Source organism: Sylvia atricapilla, chromosome 6 (genome assembly GCF_009819655.1).
Source record: "Sylvia atricapilla isolate bSylAtr1 chromosome 6, bSylAtr1.pri, whole genome shotgun sequence".
Classification (NCBI taxonomy): Eukaryota; Metazoa; Chordata; class Aves; order Passeriformes; family Sylviidae; genus Sylvia; species Sylvia atricapilla.
In genome coordinates, this window is record NC_089145.1 from 37864115 (window position 1) to 37876769 (window position 12655).

The 12655-nt window shown below is 45.7% G+C and overlaps 1 protein-coding gene across 1 annotated transcript in view; it reads left to right on the top strand.

Annotated features, from left to right (window-relative positions):
* Positions 1–12228, top strand: part of TMEM260 (transmembrane protein 260) — a 32702-nt gene extending 20474 nt beyond the window's left edge. Inside the window, exons 6-16 of the mRNA XM_066322195.1 lie at positions 1641–1820; positions 4061–4101; positions 4457–4540; positions 4912–5029; positions 5862–6037; positions 7238–7409; positions 8034–8182; positions 9039–9215; positions 9937–9990; positions 10402–10492; positions 11581–12228. Coding sequence (XP_066178292.1) covers positions 1641–1820; positions 4061–4101; positions 4457–4540; positions 4912–5029; positions 5862–6037; positions 7238–7409; positions 8034–8182; positions 9039–9215; positions 9937–9990; positions 10402–10492; positions 11581–11853 — 1515 coding nt within the window. The 3' untranslated portion in view covers positions 11854–12228. The remainder of the gene's footprint in view (positions 1–1640; positions 1821–4060; positions 4102–4456; positions 4541–4911; positions 5030–5861; positions 6038–7237; positions 7410–8033; positions 8183–9038; positions 9216–9936; positions 9991–10401; positions 10493–11580) is intronic.
* Positions 12229–12655: the final 427 nt, after the last annotated feature.

Consider the following 12655-nt stretch of genomic DNA (forward strand, 5'->3'; position numbering starts at 1 on the left):
AGTCTACAGGATCCTTTTGACAAGGGTGTGGAGTGATAGGACAAGGGGACTGGCTTTAAACTGATAGAGGGCAGAGTTAGATTTAGATACTAGGAAGAAATTCTTGGCTATGAGGGTGGGGAGGCCCTGGCACAGGTTTCCCACAGAAGCTGTGGCTGCCCCTGGATCCCTGGAAGTGTCCAAGGCCAGGCTGAACAGGGCTTGGAGCAACCTGGGATAGTGGAAGGTGTGTCTGCCCATGGGACATGATCTCTAAGTTCCCTTCAAACCCAAACCATTCTGGAATTCTGTGATCACGGTTTAGGGCCTTTGCTCCTGCTGGTGATCTGTAACTCCCTTGTGTCCCCTGGCACAGGAGTGCTCTGCCCCAGCTGCTTGTGAATACCCTCTGAGCTAAAATAATTCTTGGAGCTAAAAACTCAGGATTCCTCATGCCATCAACTCTGTGTGTTGCCTCCCTGGTGGTAGCCAGCAAAAGCCACATCCACCCTGTGTGGTTCTCAGTAGTGGCACAAGGTACAGCTAAGCCTGGGTGAAGCCCATGAGCTGCAAGAATTGTGATGCAACTCAGACAAGCTTGTTCCAAAATCTCTTGAGAATCCCCAGCAACCCCCTTTTCTGGCCATATATTTCCATTAACAGAATCAACAATCACTTCTGCAATATATTTGTGTTCTTCAACAGTTTGTTGTTTTGTTGTTTTTTGGTGGTTTTTTTTTTTGAGCTGGGAGGTCCAGAGAGACCTCCCTGATTGCCAGCAAGGGCAAGGCTGTGCCAGTATAATAATCCTGGGAAACACTTTGGACAGCCCAGTAGTGCCCACTGCAGGAAACCACGGAATAAGTTGGGTAATGGATGGAAAGCTGCCTTTTTAAAGTACAAATGAGCCACCTTTCTTCTGAAAGACCACCACCATTGTCAAGCTCCTTTCTCTGCTCCATAGATCATCACTCCCAGTAACCCCAAATGCTGAGGAAGGGCTTTGATTGACAGGGCAGTGGCTAACGACAAAGCAAGCGTGCAATATTCTAGGGTGGGATTTTCCAAAGCACTTAAAGGAGTTAGGCACAGAAGTCCCTTTGAAAGTCTTGTCTCCCTGACCCCTTAGGCAGTCTCGAAAATCCCACCCCAAAAGTTGGCCTATCCAATTTAGCCAGCGTAATCACGATCAAGTAAATGGCAAAACTGACTCCTGATGATGGTGATGATGTGTGCAGTTGTACTAGAGCAGCATTTATGTTGGTCTCTTTTTTTTTTTTTTGCCAGATGGAAAACCAGCCAACTCTTAATCGCTGCAAAGTGGGTTATCTCAGCCTTGCAGTGCTTCAGCCATCTATGCATGTCATGCCATGATTTAAATGTGAAAGATGCAATGAGTATGATACTCATGAGTCCTAGCTAATATTATTTGCTTCACTTAAATTTCACCCTGCCATGCAAAGGAGATCAGTTTGATGCAGTTTCCTAGTAATCCACAAAATCATGAGGTTTAACATAGCATTTTGTAGGGACTTACTATAAATTGAGAGATCAGCTCTGTGTAAATATATTTGATGTTTTTTCTTTATCTGTTCTTGAAGTTCCAGCGTGATTAAACTAAAATAAACATTGTTACGCAATATGACATATTTTTGGTGCAGGAATTGTCCCTAGGCCATTTGCTGAAGTTGGGTTTATGCTTCTTGGCTGGTTTGCTGCCTTATCTCTATCTGCCGGCTTCGTCCTACCTCAATCGAGCCCGCTGGACATGGGGAGACCAGACGACTTTTCAAGGGTTTTTGACCCACTTTCTGAGGGAAGAATATGGGACATTCAATCTGGTAAACAAGGGTCACTTCCTAAATTACTGCCTTTTCACTTATGCAACAGCAGAAATGTTCTGTTTGTGATGATTAAGGGCTTGCGGGGAAGGAAATTGAAAATATTTCATTTTTTTGAGCATTCGTTTCTGATTTTGACCTCTTGACCTGTCAGGTTTTCTGGGAATCGGTCACATGGCTGGGAAAGCAGAGAGATAATTCTCACTGCCTTATGGGGTGAGCCAAATTATTTCCTGGGAGCTGTATGTCTTATGTGTGTAGGAGCCCAAATAACAAACTGTGCCAGAGGGAGATGGTGACATCAATTTTGTGGTGTTTTTAAGATGAATATTGTGTTATTCTTCTATTTTTAACTCAGACTTTTAAAGAGGTCACAAGCAGTTTTCATTTAAAAGCTATTCATCTTTATTTACTAATGTTGAATTTAAGTGAATGGTTGGTTTGAGGGTTCTCAGGAACCCCTGATCTGAGTTATTGAGGTCTCTGCTCTTGCCAAGGGAGGGAGGAATCCATGGTTGCTTTCAGAGTGTAGGTTTTGCACCTGCCTCCTCCAGCCCTGACTTGGATGTTGGGCTCTGGCCACCCAAGAAAATCTCCAATCCATTACCCCAGAGTCTGTCCTGCTTCCAAGATTTCAGGGCAGAGGCCTGGGAAATCACACCACTGGCAGGAAAACAATAATAAGGTGTGGTTTACATGTTCTGCCACTCCTTGGGGTCCTAAAGTCCCAGATCCTCAGAAATCACCCCTCACATGCAGCCAGGGTGACACAGCATCAGTGTGCCATTCCAGCCTTCTCAGAGAGCTGTGTGGCTGTAGGATGTGTGTCAAAAGACATGGTAATTCCTGCTGCTGCCACTAAATCTGTCCAAAAACTCCTGCAGAGATCAGATCCACCTTCTAAAGGACTTGTGAGACTTCCCCTGTTGTCCTGTTCCCAGCTGTCTCCTGAGAATCAGCCTCCACTGGGCAGAGCGATACCAAGGCATGCAAATCCCTTAACTCCTCTCTCCATCAAATGTGATGAATTCAAGTTGATGTTCAGGAGGCTTAGGGATGGACTGCGTGTAATCCTGCACCACAAATCACATTTAGGATGAACTTGTCTGAAGCAGGAGCAATAAATACAGCAAAATCCAAGCGTTTGGTCCCGGTGCCAGTTGGGATAATGCCAGAGCACTGCTGGATGGACAGACAGCTTTTACATCCCATAGCTCTGTTTTAAGGGCAGGCAGGGTCAAAAAAAGCCCAGAAAATATTTTGGAGAGGGTTCCACTTGGATCATGAATGTCATCTCTGTGATGGATGTGTCCAGGGCCATCAACTGCCAGCAAGATGGGGCTTCAGGAGCTGTGAGCTGGCTCTCTATCCTCTAACACTTATTTTTTCATGAAATCCTGGATGCAATTAGCTATTCCATTTATATTGAGGTTAAATATTCCTTCCAGACCTCCTGAACCAGTTTGTCTTTTACTGGTAGCCACCAGTTTTCCAACAGGCAGCAGTGAAGGTAATTCCTCACCTCCATGCAGCATGTCTTTTTTTCCCAGACTTGTGCCATGGATTGCAGGTCTCTGCAATAAAAATTCTCATTATCTCATAAAGATTTTGTATAGCTCTGCCTCTGTCAGGGCAGAGGAGACAGGGGCAAGTCTGGTAAGCAAAGAAGAATTGAACTTTTTTCAGGCTGTGGGGACATGTCCCAGAAAATAATTGCACCATGGAGATACAGGGCACATCTGCAAGTTGTGCCAGGAGAGGCTTAGATTGGATATTAGGAAAAAAATTCACAGAAAGAATAGTCAGGAATTGGAATAGGCTGCCCAGGACAGTGTGGAATCACCACCCCTGGAGGGGTTTAAAATTGTGTGGATGTGGCACATGGGGACAGGGGTCAGTGGTGGCCTTGGCAGTGCCGAGGGAATGGTTTGACTCGATGATCTCAGAGGGTTTTTCCAACCCAAATGATTCCATGATACAACAGAGATCATGGCTAAACCCTATGACATACCCTAATCACAGAATAATGTGTTGTCAGCACCTTGAAATAATGCTTATCCAGGAGGTAAATCCTTCAGTGGCATCACATAAAACAGGAATGTGGGAGAACATCTTGCAGCCAAGGTTTGAGTAGGGCTTCCTGCCTTTCTTGCAAACAGAAAATGAGAAGACTTTCCTTGCCCCAATGATACCAAATCAGTGTGTGGGTTCCTCATGGGTTTCCTTTGTTTTTATTTTAGGCCAAGTCCGAGACAGGATCCAGTATGGGAGAGATTTTGCTGTGAGTAACACCTTGGCTGTGCTTTTCAGTGGAGAGTAACCTATTGCTGCTGCTGTCCTTTGGGCCTGAGTGGCTCCTGTCCTTCTTTTTCTCATCCTGTCCAGAGCTGGGGCTGTGTGTGCCCAGCACAGGGACAGCATTCCTGCCCTCTGTCTTCCCTACTGAAGGAAAAACACTGCATCCCCCATCCCAGTGATTTTCCTTCAAAATCCTGTCATGTAGCCCACTCTTGTCCCCATTTCTGCTAGACTTGATCCCAGCAAAATGGGAATATGTCCTGTGGTGCTTACTCCCTGCAAAGTAAGTGCAAAGGGTGATTTGGGGGAGACATATCCACTCTTTAATTTCTCCACAGTTTCCAGCTGGCACAGATGAAGTCAGAGCTCTCCCTTCCTGTCCTTGCCCTGGCACTTGTGGCCTTTGGGAGCACAGCACTGCCGTAAGTTGGACAATATATGCTTCAATGTGCATTTTTTGCCTATTTTTCTCTACTGCCTGCATGGGCAGCTTGCTTTGCCTTCTGCTTGCTGCTGCAGAAATTGCAGCAGTTGGCTATGGTCATCTATGATTAAGAGCAAAATATCCCTTACTCCTGGTTAACCCCATGGCTCGGTAGGTGGCAAGCTTAAAACTCCTGAAATCCTGATGGTTTTGTGCTTTGAAAACAGAAGTTTCATAAATGGCAAACGTAAAGAAAGACTCATCACCTCCTTGTGTTAAATGCATTTAGCTATAAAAGGAGTTTAGGCACATATAATTTTTGCTTCGGTTTCTATCATGTCTTAGGAGTGATATATTATTTTTTAATAGGAAAAAGCAGCAGAAATTACCTGTGATCTGGCTGTTCACTGGAATGCTCTGCCTTTATTCCCTCTTCTTTGCTTGGAGAGCAAATTTGGATATTACAAAGCCTCTGTTTCTAGGTGTGGTAAGTTGCACTCTGAAAGTTGCTCTGGCATGTTAATTTTTGAGAGAAACATTCAAAACCTTAAAACCACCTGACCAGGAGCAGGCAGTTATCTTGAAGCTGCAGAAGGTACCAAAGTGTTGGAACCCTGGAGGCTGAAAATTTCAGGCTTTCTGAACTGAGGGGTGCTGACCCTCAGGCAGGCACCACATTTGACTTGAGGCCTTGGAACAGGCTTCCAGGATTGTGTCATAGCACAGAAGTTGTGGGTGTGTAGTTTGAGTGGTGTTGTGTAATCTCACAGGGTGAAAACTTAGGTTTGGGGTTTTGGTTTATAGTAATGTGTGTGAGCCAAGATGGAGGATCCAGAGTGTTGTCTGAGTTCTTCTTGTTCACCTTCTTCCTTCTTCTTCAGGGATTTGGGTGGTTTTCTTTAACTGAGTGAAAGATGTCTTGCATTGCGGACTTTGAATAGTCATTATTGGGTCAAAAGCATAAATAATATAGGTGTCACTTTAGTATTAAGTAATTATCTATTAAATAGCCTTGGTAAGAGGAGCACTCCATTTTGTCATGTTTCTCTAACTGACAAGTTGGAGCTCAGGCTTCATGAGACTGTAAATAGATAAAATATAATAAACAACCAAGACTAAACTTGACTCTATGTTTCTCATGTCTTTCATCCTGACCTTGGCCAAGATAAAGCAAACAGAACTGTAACACCTAAGTACAGCTCCAAGGCAAGGTTTGACGGGGCTTGGAGCAACCTGGAAGATGTGAGATGGTGGGTGGAATGGGATAATCTCTATGGTCCCTTCCAACCCAACCCTGGTTGTGGGATTCTCTCTCCCAGGTGGAGCGGTTCTGGCTGCAGAGCAGTGCTGTGGTGGCTGTGCTGGCAGGGCTGGGGCTGGCCACACTGGCCAGCCTTGGGAGGAGCTCTGTGCTGGAGGGCATCTGGCTGCTGCCATGCCTGGAGTGGCTTCCAGCTCTTGGCCTCGTCACTTCCCAGCTTTGGGCAAATTACAGGTGAGAAATTCCCTTGGTGCCGCCGCACAAGGTGAGCTGGGCTGCTCCTGGGGTTTCTGTCCTTGGCTGGGAGTGGGAAAGGCACTTTTCACACCCCACGTAAGCTTGCCTGATCACAGCCTGTAGGACTCCCTGGTCTGGTCTCCCTCAGAGTCACCAACCCCAGGCTGTAAATGGGGATGTCACAGAGGCTGAGGGAAAAAAAACTCTGTAGATATGTAAATTTCTACTAAAAAACCTGTGCAAATCTGTGCTTTGTCTCCTAAAGAGGTTTGCAGGATTCATTTGGCCTGAACTTTTCTTGGTTTCCGTCAGGTTACCTTGTGCCCTGAGGTTTTTTTCTATTTATTTTTCCCATTTTGTAAGAGTTAAATCTGTGGTTTGGGGCTTCCCTATCCCATAACCACGTGCAGTCACTTGGATCGGAATCAGTGTCCTGGTAGGGATGCTGAGGTACAGGCTGACCAAGGAAGTGTAAGCTTCATCCTCAGGAATCCTTTTTTTGTCTCACCTTTTCCAAAGACTTGTCCATAGGTGAGCTTGTCCTGGAGTGTCATCTGAGTCTGTACCTGGAGTAAGTGCACATAACTTTAGTGGAAAGGATCCAATCTCAGATCATATAAATCTACTTCTGCCTGATACTACAAAAACTTGGCTCTTTCAATCTTGATTAAAATATTAAAGGATGAGGAGGATTTCAAATGAGAACCATCATTATACTGGCCCTTCCAACACCAACTAATAACTTTTTAGATTTAGCCCTAGAAGAAATCAGAATTAAGGTGAAGGTGTGCAGTGTGTATTTTGGCAAAACTGTACTGGGTTGTGTCTGTTGTGGTGCTTTCTGAGGGACTGTGTTTTAAATGCTTTGTTTCTGTATCTCAGTTTCTCTGGAAGTAGAGATACTAAGTTGTTGTAGTGATTAAGTTGTTGACACTCTCCATCTCTGGAGGTTCAAGGCCAGGTTGGATAGGGTTGAAGCAACCTGGGATAGTGGAAGGTGTCCCTGCCCATGGCAGCGGGGTGGAATGAGATAGTCTTTAAAATTCCTTCCAACCTAAACCATTCTGTGCCTCTGTGATGTTTTCAGCCTGACCAAGGTGATTTCCCCTGTGCCTGTTGCATAAAATTGTTCTGAAGTTCTGCAAAGCCATGCAAATACCTGGTTCTAAGATTCTGTTTTTCATCTGTTCCCTTCAGCACTTGTGATCAGAGCAACAACTATGTTGTTGATAAGTTTGCAAGGAACGTGCTGTCCTCCATGCCAACGGGGGCAGTGATCCTGCTAAGAGGAGACTTGCCTGGGAATGCTCTTCGTTACCTCCATTATTGTGAGGGGATGAGGCCAGATATCACCTTAGTGGACCAGGAGGTAGGTTCAGAAAGTGCTGTTTATAAAGGCAGGTTTAAACAAGGGCTGCAAAAGTTCAGTTATTCATTGATCTTCTTGAGAAGGTCTCTCAAGGAGAGACAAAAATACAGTAGTGTTCAACTCATGATGTGGAAATAATTTTTTTTTTTTGGTGGGTAACCATGGGATGGAGTGTGGTGTGCACATTCCTTTTTCACTGAGAAATAGGAAAATGGAAAAAAAAATTCACAGGATGGGTCATCCACACTTCCACTGCCACATCATCCTCACACCTGGCTTTGCAACAGGAGTCTGTGACTTGTTGGCAAACCCCAAACCCAATTCTTGGTGTTTAACCAAACCAAGTCCCTGTTGTGTGTCTTACCAGCAGTGGCTATTTTATATTGGAGTGAACACCGGGTGCCTCTGATCAGAAGGCAGTGGTGACCCTGCCCGGTGCTGTGGTGTGACCATGGTGACCCAGTCTGACCATGGTGACCCAGCCTGGTGCTGTGGTCTCATGTCACTGCTGACATAGCGGGTGACTTCCCTGAGCAAACGGTCATTACTACTGCAGAAACCATTTCTTCTGGATGTAAATCTTCTGATTCCTGTTTTAATTGTGACAATACCTTTTTATTCCAGATGATGACTTATGAATGGTATTTACCCAAGCTGGCAAAGCATTTACCTGGTGTTCATTTTCCCGGGAACCGGTGGAATCCTGTGGAAGGAGTATTACCCGACGGGACACTCGCCTTTAATCTCCATCGTTTCCTCAAAGTAAATAAACAGTAAGCATTTCTTTCATATGTAACAGCTTTCCTAAAATCTCTGACCTTTTTTTTTCCTCTTGAAATTGTTTATGGAACAGCTTGGTACTGCATCCAAAAGACCAATTTTCTCCACTGACTTCCTCCCCAGTGGCGAGATTATTTTTGCAATTAAAGCAAAATATCTCTGCAGAAGTAGCTCCATCCGGATATAATATTGCCTGTTGTTTTGAGGTTGGTTTGGTTTTTAGGAAGGAGGGAAAAAAGGGTGATCTGCAGTGTGTTTACTGATGATTTTTTTGTTGTTGTTGTTGATACAATTCATCACAGAGAATAGGAACGTTCCTGTGTGCTCAGAACGACGATGGTTGGAGAGCAAATTGCTCCTGCTTCTCCTTTGTGAACATTGTGGCCAACTGATTAGCATAGAATGAATGTATTCCAGGAATAATCATCATATAAAAATAGCTTAGTAAGAGTGGAGAAAGGATTAGATACTCACACGAATAAGAATAGCATCTGCATTTAGACTAGCTGGGGTGAACCCTGCGAGGGTGGGGAGGCACAGGAGCACAGCCAGGTGCCAGTGGGGAGAAATGGGCTTCTCCTACAGCTTCTGGCCTGTTTGGGAGGTCCAGGAGAGGGGACAGGATGTGCTGGCTGCTCAAGATGAGCAGTGCCAGATGGGGAATTGATCTGTTTTCCAGACTGCCCCAAAATGTGCCCGTGCTGATGGGAGATGTGCTGGATGGGTGTGTTTACTGCACAGAATGGTGTGGTTTGGTTTTGTCAAGGGCATGTAGGGTGGCCCATGGTCTCTGAGGTCAACATTGCTCTCTGAGGTCACCATTGCTCTCTTGTTGGCTTTTTTTGGCAGTAAGGAAGTGTTTGTCTGCATAGGTCTTCATGAAGGGGACTCAACCTGGAGAAGGAGTCACTCGCTGTGGCCCTGGGGAACATGTGAAAAGTTGGTTCCTTCTGGAGCTGTGTTTGACCCAGGAGAGTGGATTCGTCTCACAAGGAATCTCTATAACTGGACTGAAGAATATGGCAGGTATGAGGCAGAGGAGCCTCTGCTCCTTCCAGCTCATCATTTTCTGCCAGCAGCATTGCCACACCCGCTGCAGTGTTAGAGGAATTAAACAAGAGCCATCATCTCAATGTTTGGTGTTCTGGAGAGATAGCAGGGAGAAATTCTTCCCTGTGAGGGTGGTGAGATGCTGGCACAGCTCACAGGGCTATGGCTGCCCCATCCCTGGCAGTGTTCCAGACCAGGTTGGATGGGGCTTGGAGCACCCTGGGATGGTGGAAGGTGTCCCTGCCCATGGCAGGAGTTGGAATGAGATGGGCTTTAAGGTCCCTTACAACCCAAAGCATTCCATGTTCTGTGATTTTTAATAGTGTGAAAAACAGCAAGGATATCTCTAGTCAAATATGAGGTCCAATTCTGACCTTAAAACTTGGTCAGGATCTAAAATTATTGAGACATCCAGAGATTTAAATGTCAAAGGCTGATCTATGGTGGTAAAAAACATCTCTGGCTTTGATATCTGGGATGCTGTGAAACACCTGATATACCAGAGGCTCCTTCTATGGAGAGAGAGGAACAAAGTTTTTTGAATGACAGAGAATCAGTTGAATTCTCTGCTGTCAGAGCCACAGGCTTCATAACAGCAGCCTGGGAGGTCTGTAGCTGCCTGGGTTGGAGGGGTTGTGGTGGGTGAAAGCCAGCGACGTGGATCTGATGGCTGAATTTTGTTTCCATTCCCATTTAGTTTCAGCCCCTCTTCCTGGGAAGCTGTTGCCAACGAGGAGATGTGGCAAGCCAGGTAATTTTCCTTTGCTCTCTTCCAACAGCCAGTGGGCACTGCCAGCTCAGTGGTGTGGAAACACACACCAAAGCAGGCAGCTTGATGGGCCATGGCCTTATTGGGTCTACATGTGCCAAGCTTCAGAAGGAAAAGGCTGGCAGGATGAGATGAAGCATGCAAGGCTGCCAGCAAAGCCTTCAGGAAAGTGGCTGTTTTGTTCACCAGAAGGTTCTGCTCCAAGTATCTCAAAGGTAGTTGGGATGCAGGGTGAGGAAATAGATTATGGAGAGAAATTTGTATCACTGATGGCTTAAGTGGAGATGCTGTGTGCTGTCCCACACATGGGTATGTTGAAGCTGTGTGTAACCCTGTGATGTCAGCTGGTTGCATGAGGCAATTACCACTTGGAAGTTTTTCTTGTTTTCCTAGGATGAAAACAGCTTTCTTCATCTTTGACCTTGCAGAAATGGCCAGTGTGACTGCAGAAACGAAATCACAACTTTACACATTTGCATACACTGTAAGTCTTGAATTTGGTTAGGAATGCTCCCTGCAGCCTCCATCATAAATTTTTTCCCCCTTTTCTTTTAAATTTCTGGAGTCCATGGAAATACAGCATTTCCATACAGGCCCTGTAATCTGCATTTCCCTTTTCTATCCAAACTGGGAGCATAGCCGATTCAAAGAGATTTGTTCAGGGATTTTATCCATTCCTGCTTGCCCCCTCGGTCACGGAGGATGCCAAAAGCAAACCAGTCAACACCCTGCTTTTGCTATAATTATGTTGTCTGTGCTGGGCTCCAAACCCATGCCAAGAGATTGCTTGTCCTGAAGTCCCCTCTATGCACTTGTCCCCTCTGTCATTACACAGTCGTGCATCTGAGCCAGCAAGTGTAAAATCCAACAGTCTTCTCGCTGCAAATTAATTCTGCTGCATTTCACACCAAGGAATAACACCCATAAGCTGGTGTAGGTATCTCTGGAAATACTGGACTGCCTGAGATGCCAACAGATGTACGGAGTGATCAGTGTGTCGGCATAGAGGAGCAGTATTTCATACTCCAGCAGAGAATCAGCAAATAGTTTCCTTAATTCTGGCCCGTTTTGCTGTGATTTTTGCTGTTCTGCAAAGTTCTCAGGCACATGCCTGCTGTTGAGCTTATGAATATTCCCAGTCAAGTCAACAGACTGCTTAAGTCCTGTGGAAGACGTCCTGATCTCCTGAAATATTGAGTAAATGTCTTGCAGGCGCAGCAGTTAAATCTCTTTTTTCCCCCAGCTTGGCGTAACACCTCTCTGGGGGAAGCACATAATGTGCCATGGGGTTATCACCATCATCTGTAATGTTTCTAAACAAACAGCTGCTGTTGGAAAGGAAACGTTTCAGCCCCCCTTGGATTTCTGATTCATGCTGCTGAATGGCAAACACAGAGTGAATTACAGAAATACTCCAGCCCTGGACTTGGACATCTAAATAGCATCTGTTTCTTTCCAGGCAGTTTCGAAGCACTGTTAAAAGCTGTTGCTCCCACTTCGTTCAATTAATTTGCTGCCTCCACTGCCTTTTTTTTTTTTTTTCTTTCTTTTTTTTTTTTGTTCCTTTAACAGTCCTACAAAGAAATTGTCAACTCCCATCCCCGTCACCCGGTGAACTGGCACAAAAACTACGCCATCGCCTGTGAGAGGATGCTGCGCCTCCGCCGCGGGGACGTGGACCCTGAAATGCTGCTCTCTGAAACTGTCAAACATTTCCTGCTCTACACCCAGAAGGCAGAGGATGATCCCCAGCGCCAGGACATCCTGCAGGCTGTGCAGCACCTCAGGGAAGAGCTGCAGAGGCTGAGGAGGAGGAAGGTGGAGCTGAGGCGCAAGGCTGGGTAGAGCCTGGTCCTGTGAAATGTTGAAGTCGGGACTTAAAAATCTGAGTTGGTCCTTGGCAGCGTGAGAGTGGTTTTAAAAGGTGGCAGAAGTGGCAGCAGAGAGGAAATCAAGTGTGATCCCCTCTGCAGGAACATAGTGATGTTTGATTTCTGTTGCCAAATGAACTTTGTTGGGGGTAGAGGAGAAGCTCACCACTAAATAAAATACTGGGTTTCAAAAAAAGGGTTTTCTTTTACAAGAAAACTGTGAGTTTGTACTGTGAATATATTTTTTTTTCATAAATGCAGCATCCATTCTTGATGCAAAAATGTATTTAGCATTTTATTGTTTCCTCTCTTGCTGAGCCAAGAGGTTTCCTAAAGCCATTTTTCATTAGCTGTGCTGTGTCTGTGTGTTTTTGTGCTGGGTTTCCAGCAGGACAAGTTGTGGGATGGTGCCCTCCCAGGAGCCTGCTCCTTCACTGTTTTGGATGTGCTTTGAGCCCTGGCTGTGTCTGTGCCCAAGGGCACTGAAGAATCATAATCTCAAAATCCCAGAATGATTTGGGTTGGAAGTGACCTTAAAGATCATCTCATTCCAACCCCTTGCTGTGGGCAGGGACACCTTCCACTATCCCAGGTTGCTCCAAGCCCCATCCAACCTGGCCTGGGACACTTTCGGGGATGGGGCAGCCACAGCTTCTCTGGGCAACCTGTGCCAGGGCCTCACGACCCTCAAAGGGAAGAATTTCTTTCCAATATCCCATCTAACCCTGCCCTCCTTCATTTTGAAGCCAACCCCCCTTGTCCTGTAACTTCATGCC